The sequence below is a fragment of the Polypterus senegalus genome, chromosome 5, assembly GCF_016835505.1.
Source record: "Polypterus senegalus isolate Bchr_013 chromosome 5, ASM1683550v1, whole genome shotgun sequence".
Taxonomy (NCBI): Eukaryota; Metazoa; Chordata; class Cladistia; order Polypteriformes; family Polypteridae; genus Polypterus; species Polypterus senegalus.
Genome location: NC_053158.1, coordinates 114,993,565 through 115,014,246, shown reverse-complemented (window position 1 = coordinate 115,014,246; position 20,682 = coordinate 114,993,565). Strand labels below are relative to the sequence as shown.

The window sequence follows — 20,682 nt, the reverse complement described above, 5'->3', positions numbered from 1 at the left end:
GTCATTGTCTAAACTTTTGGCCACAACTGCACTCAGCTAGTTCCTATTAGTTTTATGCCTTTGTTGCCAAATTAAAATGTGGCACACATATTTTTCTATTCAAGGAAAGGTGTGTATTCTTTTACCATTTGCTTACTTGTTACCTAATCAACATTCAAACACCTTGTGTATTTCTAAAGGTAAAGATGAAAAGACCGCTTTCTAACTTTCTAAGTATAAATTCCTGGCTGTTTTGAAGAAATATGATGAGCGAAAAATGCTGATTGAGAGCAAAAAATGTGTAACAAATACAGTACATTTACTTGATTTTTGGTTGTTTCCATCTCTCCTAACATTAAGAATTACTCCCATTTTTCAATTTAAAATATACTTCAAATAATATTTTTAACATGAAGAATAATTTTTCCTTGCAACAAATGTACCTTATTTAAAAACAAAAATCAACACTTTTATTTTTAAAATTGTGTTTTTCGCTGAATCTGTTATCATTTAGAAAATGATTGTGGTACAAAAATACCAGTTTCAGAAATGGATCCAGCACTTAAATCTATAGAGTACACCGATTTTCTTATGAAAGAGACAAGTATAGTCACTACGATTTAACGGAGAATGTAAACTACAAAAGAGGGGCATTACCCTTGTGATTTTACATACTTTGTCAAGGACATTTGATAGAAATATTCCAATAACCTGGCTCAGCAGAAGTTTAATTCATTTTAACTCTTTCAATATCTTAGGTTGTTTCTGTCTCCATTTTAGGCCTTAAACATCACCAAAATTTTCTTCTATTAAGTAAATACAAAATCTACTAAAATAGCTTCCCATTGATCTTTAGAAGTATATTCTTTAAAAGGATAAATGATTAAATTTGATTATTCACTGTTTAAAGGTATTTTTAGATATACAGTGCATGTGTATCTGAATTACCATAATAACTCTCTCTTAAGATCTTTATAGCTCCAGCTATAAATTAAACAAGTGTTCCTGATGCTTTCATATTTGATTTTGCTTTTAAGTATGTTGATCAAGCGTTAATTATAATTCTTGGAAAAAGACATAACAGTGTTTTTAAGTATTATTCCTGAATTTTACTTGCACTGTGTCCCAGTTAAACTTGTGTCTGGTTGAACTTGTGTGTACGTGTATCAGAGATCATAGGTCCTTCTTTCTGACAGCATTTCAGTATTCTTGTATGTGTGTTGCGAGTGTTTTTGATCTTTGTCCCACATATGCGACTGGGCATGCACAACATGGTATACTGTAAATTGTGTTCAGCGTCACTAATGCAGATTTCTTGCTTTTAGTTTGCAGGTTTATGGGGAAAGACCAAGGATACAGTCCAAATTAACCCTGCTCACAATCTCACTAGTGAAGGCAGCTGCAATGAACTATTATCAAAAACTGTCAAGCTGGTGAACCGAGTACATGTTGCTGGACAGCATCTCTAAGGGGAGATGACGAGCTGAAGTAAGAAGTATATTATTTTTCAGGAAAGTCCCTTGATATGATTGAAATTTACTGGTAACATATCAGTATAATGTAGAAGGAGACACAAAATACTGGAGAAAAACTGGGGAGAACATGAAAATCCACACAAAAATAAACATAGTCACAATCTGAATTCAAGCACTATGAAGCTTTAACACCATCTGCTATGTCATTGTAACAGTCATTTAAAAAGAAGTAAATTAATTACATTAACCCATTAATGCCTAAGGAGTTTGTGCATGAAATTCACATATATTGCGTAGAAAAATATAAGGAACAAGAATTTGAAGAGAAAAAAAAAATTACATTCCATTATTGAGTTATGAGGTGTTCCAAAATTGGAACACTAGGCAAATCCACTTCTTACATTATATATAATGTATAAAATTACCTGACTGTTGCTTCAATAATGGAACATGAGACATTAATGGGTTAAAATCAAAGCACCTTACTTACACATACAGTATATGACACAGCTGAATATCTATCACATTTATGTAGCTATCAGGTTACGCTATAACTACATACTATATAGTGCTACAGTACAGTAAATAGTATGAATACAGAGTATGTCCTCAGTAAGTGTGCAGTATGTCTATTTTTTCAGAAGGCCTATTATGTTTAATTGCCTTAAATAATACTTTTCAAAGTATGAGCGGTTAACTCAAATCATTATTAACTATTGCTATTTTGCTGATTGCATAATGACAGTAACAAGTCAATTTTAAAAAGTAAGAACAACCTTCAAAAAAATACTGCAGTACAATATATTTATAAAATTCAAATAAATACACTATTCCTTTTCAAAGTAACATTTAATATTTAGAAAAACATTAATCCATTTTTACAACTGGCTTCTTTTCCATTTGAATTATGATGGAGAGAAATGAAAAAGGTATTGTGACTAAATTAGTGTATGTCATATGAAGTGATTCTGGAAATTTCAGAACAAAACAACAAACTGGTAGGAATTAATGTTATTAATGGGATCGCTACCTGGGGACATGATTGGGTGTGACGCCAGGGCTGGTTGGGTTCTCTGGAAATTCCTGGAATAGACATGATGAAAAGAGGATGAAGTGACTGAAATAAAATAATACAATGCAGAGATTAATTAAACAAGTGTTGCAAAACAAATCATTGTGATTTTGATAATTATGGAAATACCATACTCCAGGATATTTTACATAATCAAAGACATTACAGCAATGCAAGAAATCAAAATATCATATGTTTAAATCAAGACTGATAAATCTTCCATTGCCAATTGGCCATAGTTCAAAAATTAATTAATAGACAGATATTGCTGGGCTCCATTTATGTTAATTAGATTTAAGCCTTTTTGTTTCCTCTCTTTTTAAACTGGTGTGACATAGAAACAATTGTGTAGTGCCGGGGTCCTGACCTGAGAGAGACACACTCCTCAGTTGGTCGAGACCTGATTGAGGAGCAAGAAACTACCTGGAGAAGCCAACATAAAAGCAGCTCTGAGATCGCTGTTTTGCAGGTAGTTTAGCATGTGTATAGATTTAATGCTTTTTTGGTTTGTAGAATCATGCCTTGGGATTTTTGGGTTACAAAAAGTGTGCCATCACAGAAAAACTGTTGGGAAACACTGCTCTACCAACAACTTTGCTAGCTAAAAAAAATCCCCATAACTGCTTGTTTTAAAACTTGACACAGTGCATTACTTGGATGGTTATGTTGCGTTCTTTGCATAAATTAGCAAAGATACCTCAAACTTGAACATGGGTAGGTATAATCATTACACTTCTCTTTTGAAGAATTTTGTTATTATATTAGGGCAGTCAGCACTGTAAAATAAAAGTTAAATACAGAGATACAACAAACTTATTTCGGATTTAGTGGCAGTCAAATAACTTTTTTAGCACTTATGTGATATGACTTTGATTCGATCCTCTTACAGAAACATGAAATTAAGAAACAAAGTGTAATTTTTACTTTTGCAGTCTTTCTCTGGCATTACACTTGGACCCGTAAACCTCCCTTCCCCACCCTCTTTCCTTCCCCTCCCACGCACCTGCGTCAATATGTATAAATGAAGAAAATGAACATCAGTGCTACATATTGACACGCAGCATTTTGTTTTGAATCGCATAATATGAAATAAACCTTTAAGTGAAATTTATATTTCTTTAAATTTTTAAAGATAGTCTGAATATGGTATTGGATGTGTATGTCATTCTTTAGGTACACACTTAACCTATTTGTATTATTGTTTTATGTTAAAAAAAAATTAAAATATAAAATATATGAAAACGTTGCCCTGACCAAAGCACGATCTGAGGTGTTTGCCTTTTTGCCAGCCTTGGATGCAACAAGATTTTTTTTTTACACGTTAAAAACAAGTCAATTGCAAAAATTAGCATGTTAACTCTCCCAAGTCTAGTAATTTGTAAAGTTTTTATCCGTATCTACATCTGAATTCATGACAGCAGACTGTGTCTGCAATCTTTGAAGAGTGCTATGTAAAAATAAATTGAATTGGCTAACTTAACAGTCCATTTGAGGGACACAATTTTGGAACAGGGTGTAGTCAAAAACAACACATGCTATGCTATTTTCTTAAGTGAGAAATAAAACCTTTGATATTTATACATGCAAAGGAAATAATCTATGTTTAGTTAAACTCTGGTACTACCAAGCAATCATTAAAAACTTGGAAAACTTTACTTTTTGTAGAGATTAAAAAACAATCATTTTTCTTCATATTTATGGGTCACCAGATTTTTCGTTTTTAAAAATATGATTCAGGTAAAGTTACATTTTTTGCAATGTTTGTAGCACAGTGCCATATTATTTAGAATGTTAGAACATTACAAAAAGTTTGATAAGAATGTTTGAGTGGATTATAATAGTGCAATTGTCTTTGTATCCTTGTGGGATTATTGCTGCAAAATAATGTGATACAAGTTGTAAGGCAGCAGCGTTAACCATTGTGCCATTGTGCCTCAAACAACAAAATACACAGATTGAATAAACACACACAAAAGAAAAAAAAATGTAAAATAAAGCCAACAAACACGCAAAAAGTAAACAAGATACAGATCATTGTGCTCACTAAGTTCCTCTCCTGTAAACACACACTGGCATGTGTGTGACTGGCTAATTCCACTGTCGTGGTTCCAGGTGTCGCAGGAAAGTGTATTTTGTTTCAGATGTATCTGTGAACATACTTTGCACTTTCTTTGCCCATCAAGAATAAAGAAACACCTTGTAAATAGTACTAAATTTAGTGTTTTTATCATTTCACAGCGTATCCTGTGTTTTATAGCTTGCTTTGGGAATTGCAGTTTCACATATCGCTAATTTGCGTGTTTCCTTAATGACCAGTAAATGAGGAGACAGAGAGATCTTCATTTCAAAAGCTCAGTCGTGTTTGTATGCTGCTTCTTCTACTTTGAAGCCTATAGTGCTATGGACCATCAGAGGCTATAGTGGGAACTTTGTTTAGTCCAAATACAGGTGTTTGGAATGCTATAAGCATACAAATGTCTACTTGACATTTATATTACAAGACACAGTTTACTTAAGATTTTTTATGGGTGCTATATTGTTTGCTGTTGTTCAATCTGTGTCTCCATTGAAGTGCATTGTATCTTGAATTTTGTAATCTCCATTCTCCATGAAAGTAATAAAAGTTTTTTTTTGGTCAACTTAATACACAACATGAAGTAAGTAACAGATAGAAAAATAGATTTTGGGACGGATTATATTTTTCAAGGCCTTAATAAACTGCAATAAAGAATGTGCCTTTCCTGACACTTAAATAGTTTCTTTCTGGTGACCCCCTTCTGTTCTGACTGATGAAAAATTTTATTGAATTCTTTCAAAAGTGTTTCACACTAAAAGTACAGGAGTAGGGGGGAATAACATACAGAAGAGAATTAAAAAATGATAAATGCTGTCTTTATCTGGTTAGTGATGCATATTTGACACTAGGTAATAAAACTTTCTAAACATAGAAAGATTACCAGAAAACATTTTGTGGGGAAGAGTTGATAACTGCATCTAAACATTACTACAAAGCATGAAATTCAAATACTATATGATTAAAACATACTGATATTTTGTCTTTGCTGTCCAAGGGGTGTTTTACGATTTTTTTGCAATTTAATTTCAGATAACATTGTTCTCATCTTGGTGTTTTAGTAGCCAGCTTGTAAAATAAAAACCATGATTAAATGGACTGGGTAGATGAAAGAATTAAAAGGGATGTGCAAAAGAATATTTGTTTAAAAACTGAGGACAAAAGCCTGGGAGCAAGATCAACAAAAAACAAAAATCAAAGTATACATTTCAAAAGATCCTAACGGTAACTATGAATTCCTTTCCTTAACAGTAAAAAGTCTTTACCACTATTACATAATGAAGTTTATTTTTTAGCATCCTAAACAGAGTAGACACAAAGATGTCACATGGAATGACAGCATCTACCATGTTCTTAACAATGATAACTATAGAAGAAAAGAGCATTATGTGAGAATTAATTTCAAGATTTCAGTGAAATTGCATCAAGATAAAAGAAAAGTTAGGGTCACCATTAAAAAATAAAAGATACGGTGCCTTAGGTGAATATTGTAATGCCTGATTTGACCAGGAGATTAGCAAAAAAGACAACATTCATGGCCAAATGGAAGAAGTAAGGTCAAAAATACCAGAAATCCAATTATCTTATTACCAAAGCCCAAGGTTCATTCCAAACTCTTGACTCACAAAAGAGCAAAACAAAGATTAAAATAGAAAATAGCATCATAAAGACCTAACCATACAGTAAATATTTGAAGCAGAAAGGCCAATTAGTCTCTTGTAATATTAAAAAAAATTGGATACTTATTTTACTACAATGCCATCTTTTATACTGATCATGTGATGACATCATATATAACAATGGCTGGGGTCACGCAGATAAAATAGATGGTGCTATTAAACACAATATGGTCATACAAAACAGATTAAAAAGCAGCAGTACCCACAGTGAATATCTAATTTTACAGGAATGTATGCCCATTAGTTATTGAAGAAGGAGTTCAAAGTGACTAGGGTAAGAGAATTCCTACTTTATAAGTGACCCAAAGGTGGTCTGGGGTAATAGCATTCAGGATTTTGAGGAAGTGGAGAGTGAAGGAGGCTGTTCAATTGACATACTCCTGCCTGCACCACAGGGTCATCATGAAGTAATGAAGCATGGAATGGCTGGGTAGGACACCTTCCTAGCCCCAGGATTTAATCCTTCTAAAGGAAAAATATGGTCGACATGGAGGTGACAGCATCTATGAAGGAAAGATGGTCCGCAAAGGTGGTAGGGATAAAGCAACAAAGAGCCTGGATAAAATGAGAGAGTGTGATGGAGATTAAAGACACATAGGCCAATGGATGACAAGGGATTAGGTTCTTAATCAATTCTGTGTATGATGTTTTATTAAGTCAATCTGATCTGCACATATGGGGAAAGTTAGAATTGTCAAATTGTCAACTGTACACCTAGAGAGGAACCCTGAAGTTCATCCTCAGCAGATGTTTTAAAGCTCTGGGTGAGGGCCAATACTTCTGGTGGCACAATTAGGTGCTTTAGGTTATTACAGAAGAAATTAGCAGGAAAGTCGGCATCTGCAAACTAGCATGACCCATATGTCAGAAATTCTTGTTCATCAGAGCTGGATAGCATTTCAGCTCAGAAGGTAAATCAACGGTAAGAATTTTAGCAGCGACATAGGACTGGTGGTTAATAGTTGATCTGGAAAGACAACGGAAGCTCCCACAGCACATTGCCATAACCTCTTTGATGCCAAATCTCCTCACATCAGAGTCAACAAACAACATCATTCTTTTGGCATTGACAAAGCTATGGCAGGATCAGCTGGGTGAGGTCAACAAGAGGAAAATGACCAATGTCATACACGTGCGAATAGGAGGACGTTGTATGAATCAAGCAAAGGTAATTCCACGCCAGGCCAAGGGATGGCAGGGTGCACTAAACCTTCTCCTGTTATCTCAGCAGACCAGCCGTGGGAAAACCTGCCTGATTCAGAGCAGATGACGTCACTTCCAGTTCCGGCGCCCAGAAGAATGTCACTTCCAGTTCCGGTGCCCAGAAGAATATTACTTCCGGCACACAATCTGACATCAGAAGAACATCACTTCTGGTTCCCTTACGTCACTTCCTTTCTGATCCCTTAAAGCCATCATCTTTGCAAACCCTCAACAGTTCTGTTTTGGACTCCGTACTGAGAATATCTCTGTACTATTTAAAAGCCTTTTGCAGCCAGGAATAATATGTGGGTGGCTGCCCCAAACCTTTTTAAGTGTGTCGAGTCTATTAATTTTACACCAAGTATGAAGTGTCAGACAGAGTGATGATTATGAAGCTGGAAATGATGATGAATATTTCAGGACATATGCACTAATAAGTTGTTTTTATGATGTAGTGAGTTGGATGAAGTGCTGGAGAGTGCACAAAAGGGAGAGAAAGTGGTAATTGGAGCAGATTGCAATGGACATGTTGGTGAAGGGAACAGTGGGGATGGTGATGGGTAGGTAGGTGTCAAGGAGAGAAATGCAGAAGGTCAGATGGTATTGGATTTCGTGAAAAGGATGGACATGGCGGTGGTAAATATGTATTTTAAGATGAGGGAGGAAAACAGGACAACATACAAGAGTGGACAAAGATGCACACAGGTAGATTATATCCTATGCAGGAAAGTCAGTCTGAAGGAGATTGAAGACTGCAAATTGGCAGCAGCAGAAAGTGTAGTTAGGCAGCATAGAATGATGGTCTGTAGCATGATGATGAAGATAAAGAAGAGGAGAAGAGTGAAGACAGAGCCAAGGATCAGATGGTAGAAAGTGGAAACGGAAGACTGTAAGATTTAGTTCAGGGTGAAGGTAAGACAAGCACTGGGTGGCAGTGAAGAGTTACAGAATAGCTGGGCAACTATAGCTGAAGTGGTAAGGGAGACACCTAGGAGGGTGCTTGGTGTAACATTAGGACAGAGGAAGGAGGATAAAGAAACATGGTGGTGGAATGGGGCAGTACAGGAGAGTATACAGAGTAAGAGGTTGGAGAAGAAGTGGAATAACACTGCGCAACAAAGTTTTTGCTTCTTGAACATTGTTGGGTGTTTCTTATAGATTTCTGGGTGCTGATCACGAATATCACATCAAATGTACCGTTTCAGAGACATCTTCAGTTTTGTCATGATTTTCCCTCCCGTAAGTGACTTATCAACAGTGGTTTGAGCGACCTGGGCATGTCCAGGCATGGAATCAGGCCAGGTTGGAAGCTGTTCTGTGGAAGCTGACATCCTGGGCATGCCTGGGCAGGTCTGAACAAGCTTGACATTGTCTCAGCATGCTATAAAGGTGGCTTGCATACACCGATCCTGCTCATTTGGTTTATATAGATAGTCAGTGTGTATGTATAGTATCAGTATAGTAAAGTATAGTATCTGTAGCAATATAACAGTAAGTAAGCTAGATACTATAGATGTTTTGGTGTTGGGTGATATGTCTCATCAATGTCGTAACAACCACGATACATTCTGCTATATCTGTGGCGAATACACACTGGCGCCTCAGAGACGTTGGATGACTGCTCTTGTGAAGAAAGCTTGTCATCTGTATTTCGGCTGCAAAATTGGTGATCAAGACAAGGAATGGGCACCTCACATTCGCTGTGTGACATGTACTGTCAGTCTGAGAGCCTGGCTCAGAGGCACTCGAAAGACGATGTTGTTTGCTGTTCCGATGATATGGCAAGAACAGAAAAACCATGTGACAAACTGTTACTTCTGTTTGACTGATGTGTCTAGTTTCTCTGCCAAAAACAAGAAGTCAATTGAATATCCTAATTTGCCTTCAGCAATGATGACAGTCTTCCAATTCTGAAACCACCAGAGGATTGGACCTTAGACGAACCAGATGCAGAAACTGCAATGCAGGGTATATACAGTGACATTGACCCGGATTTTGAACCTTGCTCATCAGGCGATCCACATCTGATAACACAGTCTGAGTTGAACGATTTGGTCTAAAGATTTGGGTCAAAAGCAAAAGCCGAGCTGCTGGGTTCGAGACTCCAAGAATAGTGTTTGCTGTCACCAGGTACAAAGATTTCTGTGTTTCGAGGCCGACATCATGATATAACCAAATTTTTTGCACAAGTTGACAGTCTCTGTTTCTGTTGTGACATTGAAGGATTGTTCTCAGCCTTGGGTTGTGATCATAACCTGGAAGAGTGACGTCTCTTCATTGATTCATCAATGTTAAGCCTGAAAGCTGTTCTGCTACACAATGGCAACATTTATCCTTCAGTTGGTTATACAGCACACATGAAAAAAACGTGTGAGAATATGGAACTGTTGCTGAAGCACGTCCAGTATAGCAGGTACAACTGGAATATCTGTGGAGATCTTAAAGTTGTTGCTCTATTACTAGGACTGCAGCTCGGCTATACAAAGTACTGTTGTTTCATCTGTGAATGGGGCAGCCATGCCAAAGAGTCACACTATTCTCAACAGAACTGGACACTCCATAAAAAGTTAGTTCCAGGACAGAAAAATGTGGCACACGAATCGCTTGTCAACCCGGCAAAGATATTTTTTGCCTCCTCTTCACATAAAACTGGGACTCCTGAAGAACAAGCAAGGCGAAGGTTTTCATTATTTAAGAAAGATGTTCCCAAGAATAACCGATGCCAAGATCAAAGAGGGTATTTTTGTTGGCCCCCAGATCGGACATGCTATGACTGACAAGTGGTTTGAAGATCTGTTAGATGGGCCGGAAAAAATTGCCTGGAAAGCCTTCAAAGACGTTGTTGACAATATTCTGGGCAATTACAGAGCCCCAAACTACATTCAGCTGGTAGACAAACTTCTCATACAAGACAATGAAGTGCAACATGTCACTCAAGATTCATTTCCTCCACTCACACTTGGACTTCTTCCCCACAAATCTCGGTGCTGTCAGTGATGAACACAGTGAAAGGTTTCATCAGGACATTGCTGCGAGGGAATCCATCAATGCTTGCTGACTACTGTTGGACACTGCAACGTGATGCACCAAACATTGAATACAAAAGAAAATCAGGAGCAAAACATTTTTAATTCTGTTTAATTTAATAGCTTATGTGAAACATAAACGTGACTAAATACGTGATTGTCAGTAAACATATAAATGTCTATTTCTCAGAGTTCCTACGTGATGCAGTAAAACCAAAACTTTTTTCATGCATACCCAGTAGGTACCTGTCACAATCAGCAAAACTTTTCAGGAAGCAAGAATTTCCCAAAAAAATGTTGTGCAGTGTAATCAGAGAGATGAAGAAAGTAGATAGGAATACAGGGAAATAAGGCATGACGTGAAGACAGAGGTGTCAAAGGCTAAAGACAAGGCATATGATGAGTTGCAAGAGAGTCTGGACACTAAGGAGAGAGAAAAGAACCTGTACTGATTGGCTAGGCAGAGGGACTGAGCTGGGAAAGATGAGCAGCAGGTTAGGGTGATAAAGGATAATGATGGAAACGTACTCACAAGCGAGGAGAGTGTGTTAAATAGTTGGAAGGAGTACTTTGAGAGGTTATGCTGAACTAGCTATATCAATTATAAAATGGATAGGTGAATGGAGAGATAATAGAATACTTAGTTAATACAGGGTTGCCACATTGAAAAAAAATTGCAAAAATCATAGTTTTATTTATTTAAATAAATGCTGTTAAAATATATCAAAATATGGCATTGCTGGTAAATATTTATGTTAGACAAAAATACATTGCAGACATTATAGCATTATATTTTTAGGTAATACATTGGATATCCTGGAGTACAGTAATTGGAGTTATTGTGGAAATTTATTAACAGAGTAGCGAATGAATAACATATACTGTATATATATATATATATATATCTATACACATTGTCTTACATATGTCAATGATCTATTAGGCTAATTAGCTTACCAATAAAAATAATAATAATTGACAGTAATTTGCTAACATGGTGACACTTTACAGTAGGCGGTTATTAATGAATGTTTATGTGCCAAGGTTATGAGTTTGAGTTTAATATGTCATGGTGAAGTGAAATTTATTAATAAAAAAAAGATCACAGAATGTGAAGGAAGAGTGATATTTCTTACTGTAAAGTGTCACAAAGAAATGAGATAATAGTTTAACATACATTAAATTTTAAAAAGTATATCTTAAATGGAAAACTTCACTTTTAAAAATATATACTTGAGGTTTTTTTTTTTTACCAGCTTTGTAAATATAGCTCTGATTGGATGCACATACTGCTTATATATTTAAAGGCAAACAACTTAAAGATTATATTCAAATATAAAATCACATATGAAATCAGAAGTAACAGCAATTTCTTCTTAATTAAAACTGTTATGAACTGCACAAAAGCGATTTAAGGTAAAAATATTTAATGTGTTTAAGGATATACACTGAAAATATACCTGCTATCACAAAAAATAGCATTACACTTTTACGAAAGTCAAAAGCAAATCTAAATATTAATTAAAGATCATATATAAAATATCAGGTTATGCTGCCGGCTTTCTATACAGAATGCATGAACTGAAAGTTCAACAACATCTAGACAAGGATACAAAATCTAATTAATAACTGTTAAGAGGAAATATTAAAAATAAATATTATATGCATACTATAATATACTATACTCCAAACACTTACCTTAACTTACCATTGTTAAAGATTTGTGACACTGAAGACATTTCTTGAACTGTATTTACAGGACTGCATGCCATATGATTATAACAGTTTTAAAAATATTAACAAATACCACACGTTCAAAGTCATTGTTCAGGAGTTAAATATTTGTTAGTGTGGTGTAATTTACAGAAGATGGATATTATTTTTTTCTCCTTCATTTACAATAAATTATCAATATATTATAAATCCATTACCTAATAAGCAATTCTAAACTTTTTGCATGCTCCTGAACTTTTACTAGCAAATCTCTTATTTTACAATTATTTTTTTTTAAATATAGACAAATTAGCACTAGATGTACTGTATTTAGCAATTAAACAAGTAAGCTGTACCCAACATTTTTTTTTACTCAGTTAAGAAACATTTATTTGTGCATTTCATGCTCTCATTATAACAATTACTAATAAAAATACCCATTGTCACACAGAGAATTGGACATATACTGTACATTATGTATATAATTGCTCAAAATTTTATTTAATTCCACACAAAAAAAATGGAAACAATAAAGAAACACAACATTTTAACTGTTCAGCTTTGGACACTGTAGCTTCTATAGTCATTTTCAGTTAAGCTGGATAAAACTAGAAGTAATTAAAAAGCAGGAACTGAATGAATAATGTAAATACATAATTTACTGTATTATTCATCCATTGAAAATGTACATTTTAATAATTAATTGCATTGCAGACACAAAGTAAAATCAAATTATACTAAAGGTTCCCAAGGTGTTGCTTTGGTTCATATATAGCACATGCAAAAAAATATTGCTTTCTAAGATTTGTGGAAAATTGTGTCTTATTGATGTACCCAAGCCTTCTGGGGAAAAAAAAATATTTTATAAGTGACAACTTCTATCATTTTATAACAATACATTATTCCACTTAGTACAGCTTTAATTGCTTTATTTAGGAAGTGTTTCAGTGTAAATTCACTAAATTGATTTAATAAGTACTTTTACAAGACAAAATTATAATATCGAGCAAAATTTAATTCGTCAATAGTGTATATAGACTTTAAAATATTATACAATGTATGAAAATTCATGAATGGATGGTATAAGGGATGGCTGGCAGCTCAACCTGGCCAGGACGCCCCAAGAAGCACTTCTGGGGCAAGAACTATATACAGGACTGCTGAAGACGCAGCAAGCAAGCCTGAGTCGGGTGTAGGTGGACAAAGCTTGCTGGGAGGTGTGGAGGAAAAAAGAGAGGGAGACAATCGTAATTAGTGTATTGAATTTATTTGTGTTATTGTGACTGTGGTGCTTGAGGGCACTATTAAAAGAAGAAAAAGAAATTAAACATCTTCTTCGTGCTTTTCCCTGGTGTTCTGAGTGTCTGTCTGTTGGGTTTAAAGGGGCAACAGTGCCACATAGTGCCCACAATGTATATGTAAGTTTATATTTAAAAGTCAGGCTTTAAAATGTATTGGAGTAAAGATGTTACGCATAAACATATGATTATAACAGAGATGAGTTTGAGTTTAACATAGACGAGTATACATTTTTAGGGAAGACAGGCAAAACTGAAAAGGTGGAGGAGTGCCATTTATGTAAAACTTGAATTGAATGCAAGCTTTCTTTCATTAGATCAAGAGTTCCCAAAGTGGTCGATATCGACCCCCTGGGGTTGATTTGAACTTTCTAGAGGTTGATGGTTTCAATAAAAAAATTTTTGGGGTTGACGAAACCAAAAATAGACCCCTTTACTACTGCTATTTGTTTGTTACTTCAAAATATCTATGATTCCAATAGTTACCTAATTAAGAGGTAAAATAATTCAAAAAAACGCTTTTTTGATAAAAACACATTACATACCAAACTTGCGAATGAAAAGGTAAAATGTGTCATTAAAAGAGTCACACGTAAGAATGCATGAAAATACATGTAGCACAAACATGTCTGTGCATTGTCTTATCGGACGTATCAAAGCAAATGAAATGAAATGAAAAACCATTGTATGTCCGCTCTTGCTCGCGGTGGGATGAGATGATGGATATTTGATATTAGGAGAATCTATCAGTCTTGTATAGTCATGCTTTCATAAAACACTATAAATTGGTTTGTCTGATGTGACATGTACTTATTTGTGATTTGATCTTTGAATATAATTATTTATTGAGGAGCAGCACTACGAAAAAGAAAATCAGGGGACACATTTTATTTATTCAAGTTTGAACAAAAATCTTCTGTTTCAAGTAAGTACATACTTTATTGTTTTTTTATCACAGGGGCTGTCGAAATTGTTTGTTAATAAAAGTTTTTATATCTTTAGATAATAATATGACTGAACCAAAAAAGAAATGCATACAGTACAGCTTGGACTATTTGTACTTATTTTGAATTTACATATTTATTTAATAAAAGTCAAAAATGTAAAAAAAAAACTCTGCTTGTATTTTTTTGCTTTAATTTTCGTTGCAGGTTTCGATATTAAATGTTGCACAAGATAATGCCATATTCCATAGTCCTTTTATCTTTCTCAGCCATTAATTACAAGTAATTAAAATGAAAAGTTTGATATCTAGTGAAATATTTAATACTGAGTACTGTACAAATGTATTAATTTGAGTAAGTAAAGTAAATCACTAGGGGGTCGACGGTTTTAAAAGTTTTTGGTAAAGGGGTTTGTGGCCGAAAAAAGTTTGAGAAATCCTGCGTTAGATGATGAGCCATAGCTTTATGAGGATACTTGAATTCTAGTAGAAAGGAATAGGGTTTGAATTAGGCATACAATAATGTAGAAAATGGTTTTAATTTGCATATGTGTAATGCTATTAAAGGCATGGTTTGAGTAGGATATTGTAGTCTTAAGGGATGTGAATTAGCCAAATATTAACTTGAATAGCCTCACAAAAAGCAGAGCATAAAAACTTTTTTTGAATGCACTCAATGACTGTTCTTTACCACAGTTACAATGCACCAAAGAGGAGGGAAGCCTGTTTAGATTTAATATTCTGTAATATTTAGGACCAGTAAAGGTGCACTGCACGATAACGTGCAGTGAATACACTTGACTTGAGCATTCATAGTTTTCATACTCTATCTCTGTACATTTAGCATTTCTTTGCTCAGAGCTTGATGCACTTGCTGCTTCCTGAGCAGATCTTCTTTTCTACACTCTAGCGGCCCACTTCTTCTCTTCTTTCATCTGCATCTTTTTGCGTTAAAACCTGATTAAGTCAGTGTTTGTGTTGCAATTAGTTAGTATGTTTTCTTTCATTTTTCACTTAAGCTGGCTCTTAAGTCTTCAATCTGCCTCAAGAATGATTTAAGATATGAAAAGGTAGGGGAAAGTGACGGCGAAGTTGGTAGGGATAAGAAAAGTGCCTGTATGCATGTGCCGCACAGCCGCCCTTGCTGGACACTTCCGAGAGTTGATTCTACAATAAAATAAAATAAAAACAAAAAGAGGAATAACTTTGGAGGTCAATCATCACCCTGAAAGCAGATGGTAGACATCACGTAGTACTGTATATGTGTACAAAATTTCAGGTCAATAGGTAAAACAGTTTGCGAGCTACAGGTGATTTAAAATCCTGGACAGACAAACGGACAGCCAGAGTAACGTATTACTGTATATATACAGATAGGAGTCAGCGGACAGATGTGATTGAGCCGTTAGGATTTAGTGACTTTAATATACATTGCAGTGTTTTGGCAGACTACATATTCAAAAACTAAAACACTTAAATTTAATTTTAGTAAGACAAACAAGATATATTGTGATAAGCTTTGAATTGTGGAGATAGTTGAGGAGATGTGGGTCATGTTTAAAAGTGTTTTACATACATAAAATGCTGGAAAAGTTTATCCCAAAATGCCTGTGGCGGGTAAATAAGGAGCTGAAAAAGAAGTTACAAAAGTAGAAACAACTTTATAGCATAAATAAATCCATTAATTTTAGCACTAACCTCATGGTATATGAGAACATTACAGCAATTATTAAAAAGGATACTAACAAGGCTAAAAGACAGATGGAGGGAAATATTGCACAATAGGCAAAAGATGACTCTTTAAATATTTAGCTGTCAAGGAAGATAAGAATATTAGGAATAGTAAAGATGTATTTCTGCTTTATATATGTGAAGAAGATGATAGCCTTTCAAAATTAACAGGGACTGCTAGTGAGGTACTGATTGATTTTGAAATTGCAAGGGAGAAGTACTGCTGAAATAAAATAGGCTGAAATCTAATAAACCATCAGGGGCCTCATTTATAAAACTTTGCTTATACTCCATACTAAAATGTTGCCTTCACTTAAAAGACAGAAACAGTATACACACATACAAATCAGATTTATACAACTGTACATATACCACATGCCATGCCAAGTTCCTTTAAAAAATCACACATTATTTTAAAATTATGTGGCGATGCATGTGATTTTAGCCACTCTTTGTCATCTCCTGGTGTATAAGAAACCAGCACCATACAATCCTTTTTAAATCTGTATATTTGTACAGAAGCTCTAAACATATATAGGCAGCAGGTCAGGAACAAAGCTGGATGGGTCAGGTTGAAACCATTTTTTTTCTCAAATAAGCCTTTTTAGATAGATAGATAGATAGATAGATAGATAGATAGATAGATAGATAGATAGATAGATAGATAGATAGATAGATAGATAGATAGATAGATACTTTATTAATCCCAAGGGGAAATTCACATTTTTCAGAATGTTAGGGGTGCTCAACCTGATTTTGTTCCATCTGTCCATTATCCAACCTGCTATATCCTAACTACAGGGTCACGGGGGTCTGCTGGAGTCAATCCCAGCCAACACAGGGAGCAAAGCAGGAAATCAAACCCTGGGCAGGGTGCCAGCCCACTGCAGTGATTTTGTTCCATTCCAAATGTTTTAATGTGTTTTTCTTTGTTTGTGGTTTTTATTTTGATTTCTGCCTTATTGACAGGCAATGCATTTATATGACTATCAAGTATGGCTACTTGCTGTGTGATATTATGAGCGCTATTTCAAATAAAAGGTCAGGAAATAGTATTTGTTTGAGGAAAGGCAAGTTTGAGATGCCCCTCCATAAAAAGAGTCAGAAGACCCTGAAAGATGTATGAGATTTAAAGTACCAAAAGAATGGACACTGATGATGTAACATAGCAATTCACTAAAATCCTCTAAAATGGAAATTCACTGACCATCCTGTGTTGAATGTAATCCTAATGTACTGTAATCTGCTATGCATTGTGCATACTGGGTAAGAAGCATCTTCAAGTAAAATAAGTTATCCACTACTGCTTCTATGCTCTTCCAAACTGTATTAATCTCTCGGGAGGATTATTTGAAAATGGTTAGTTTAAGTCTTCCTTGTTTTTTGAAGCAAAACAACCACAGTGTAATGAACTACATACTGAGTATCAAATTATTCTGCACTTTTTTCAGTTTAGACATAAACCTAACACAAGAGTTGTTTAGGTAGGAATATTGGATCCTAGAAGCTTATCTCTTTGAAGTTGGAGAGGATATACACTGGCTTAAGCTGAGAGAAAGACATAATCACATGGAAGTAGTGGAAATGTAGAAGATAAGAAAAGGATAGTCATTAATGGACATTGATGACTAAGCAGCTCTGTTGGGGATTGGTATATAACTCGACATCAGTCAACTACAGATTATTTGAATGTTGGGAACAACAATTATGGATGAAGCTTTTGTATCTTACAGAACATGACCTGTTTCCTGGTCAGTGTAAACTGTTCCTAACCCGGGGGTTTACTTTCTTAATGTTCTTTTTGACTTCTTAATGATCATCTCGTCTGCATAGATTGTTCTTTCATCAAAAAAAACCCAAAAACGTATAAGAGAAATTAATGGAACTTTATTTACTTTGGATGTAAAGTGATTATTGTGTAATTAGTTTTAAAGTTTATGTATATTACCTTTCAGAATATTAGAACAATCTAGAGGAGAACAGGCTATACAACCCAACAAAGCTCACCAGTCCTATCCACCTAATTCTTTTAAAATAACATTGTCTACTTTTGAAACTCCCTAAAGTCCTACTGTCCAGCACAGTACTTAGTAGCTTATTCCATATGTCTATGGTCCTCTTTGTAAAGAAAAACTTCATAATGTTTGTGTGAAATTTACCCTTAACAAATTTCCAACTGTTTCTTCGTGTTCTTGATGAACTTGTTTTAAAATAACAGTCTCGATCCACTATACTAATTCCCTTCGTAATTTTAAACTCTGCAGTCATGTCTCTACTTAATCTTGTTTTGCTTAAACTGAAAAAGACTAATTTTTAAAAATCTTTCCCTCATAATTCATCCCCTGTAGCCATGGAATCAGCCTAGTTTGTCTTCTCTGGACTTTTTCTTGTACTCCTGTGTCCTTTAATAGCCTGGAGCCAAGAAATGTACACAGTACTCTAGATGACACCTCACAACTGCGTTATAAAGCTTAAGCATAACTCCTTGGACATGTACTCTACACATTGTGCTATACAACATAACATTCTGTTAGCCTTCTTAATGGCTTCTGAACAGTCAGCTGATAGCATTGAGTCCCTAATGGCTCAATCACCTCTACATCCTCAATTCTATCCTGATTATTGCAAAATTCTAAATCTAGACAGGCTCACCCTGCATTGGTGCTTTAACATACTATGTTAAAAAAACATCTGATTACTTTTAAAAACTCCTGCTATTGTTAATTACTATTTGCAACAGTATCTCAGTTAATATTCATGTAAAATGCTTCATTACTATAATACCCCTGCTGCAAACTTGTCTTTTTAATATTACTAAAAAGATGTGCATTGAAATTGCTATCTGTATTGGGCAGTCTATGACACACTACTAAAATAAGGCCTTTTTCCTTATTGTGTCTTTTTTCTATTCTTTATTATGTAAAGCACTTTGAGCTACTGTTTGTATGAAAATGTGCTATATAAATAAATGTTGTTGTTGTTGTTGTTGTAATGCTTTCCAGATGAAGCCAGATGTCCTCACTAACCTGCTTGTTTTGTGTTACGTTTTGATTTCAGGTTTACATTGGATCAGTGGTGTTGGGTTTAAATATACCTTTACTGAGGAAATTATTTTTAGGAACACCAGAACACCATGCACTATCAAATCAGCCAATCATAGGGTAGCATCATAATGGATAAGATAGATAGATATTTGTCCCCAGGGGGAAATTTGGCTTTTATAGAAGCTTTTTAAATAAATACATACATAAATAGGTAGATAAGTAAATAAATAAACACACACACACACACACACACACACTTTGGTCTGAACACACACCAGACTGACTATAAAGCAAGACAGTACAAAAGAAAGAAAAGTTCTGACTTAGCTGTCACAGTTTAGGCATTATACAGACAAATTGCTGTTGGTTTAAATGAGCCCCAGCTGCATTTCTTAACACACTTCTGCTGAATAATCGACTGGCTAAAAGTACTCAGTGTTATGAGTGTCAGATAGAGGATTGTTCATAATGGCACTCTATTTTGTTTTAATTCTGTCCTTTGTTACCACCTTCAGGGGATCCAGAGTGCATCCTATAACTGAGGTTGCCCTTTTAATTAGCTTGTTGATTCAGTGAGCCTCTCTTGAAGTGATGTTACCAGCCTAGCACACCACAGCATAGAAAATCGCACTGGCCATCATAGGCTTATAGATGTGAAGGATGTCACTTCCCACATTAAAAGAACGTAGCATCCTAAGGAAGAAGAGTCTTCTCTGTCCTTTCTTATATAGTTCCTCTGTGTTCCTACACTAGTCTAACCGGTCATTAAAGTACTTGTAGAAGTGGACCAGATCTACATCCACTACCTGAATAGGGACAGGACATGCAGCTCGTTGGTGCAGAGAAAGTCAATAACCAGATCCTTGGTTTTGTTGATGTTAAGATGCAGATAATTCTCTTTACAATAATTAACAAAAATTTCCAGCTGACTCCTATGTCTCATTTCCTTTATCAATACACCCCATAAGTGCAGAATCATTCAGAGAATTTCTGTAAGTGACGTGACCTGCTGTTATATTTGTAGTCTAAGGTGTACAGGGCAAAGAGAAAATGAGACAGGGTGATTCCTTGTAGTGTTCCAGCATTGGTCACATCCAAATCAGATACACAGTTCTTAAAGCTCATAAACTGCAGTATGCCTGCCAGGACGTCCATTATCCAGGACACAACAGACTCATCCATGTGTATAATTCTCACAGTGCTGCCAGCTTTATCCAGGTGAGAATACGCCTTGTGGAACAGACAGATAATTGCGTCCTCCACTCCAATTTTTCTCTGATAGTCAAACTACAGTAGGTCCAGGTGGTCTACCACAAGAGGACTCATATATTTTAAGACCAGTCCTTCAAAGCTCTTTATGATGTGAGACATTAGTGCCACTAGTCTGTAGTCATTAGGTGAAGAGGCACCTGCCTTCTTTGGAACTGAAGTTGATTGATATTTTA

General features: G+C 35.2%; 1 protein-coding gene across 5 annotated transcripts in view; it reads right to left on the bottom strand.

Moving 5' to 3' along the window:
• The window catches only part of asic1c (acid-sensing (proton-gated) ion channel 1c), a 1,167,770-nt gene that overhangs the window by 40,613 nt on the left and 1,106,475 nt on the right, over positions 1–20,682 (bottom strand). For 3 of the 5 annotated variants that reach the window (XM_039753240.1, XM_039753241.1, XM_039753244.1), the window contains one exon: positions 2,485–2,571. The exons of 1 other annotated variant lie outside the window; for it this stretch is intronic. In XM_039753240.1, coding sequence (XP_039609174.1) covers positions 2,485–2,571 — 87 coding nt within the window. The remainder of the gene's footprint in view (positions 1–2,484; positions 2,572–20,682) is intronic. One more of the 5 variants, XM_039753242.1, reaches the window with a different exon arrangement.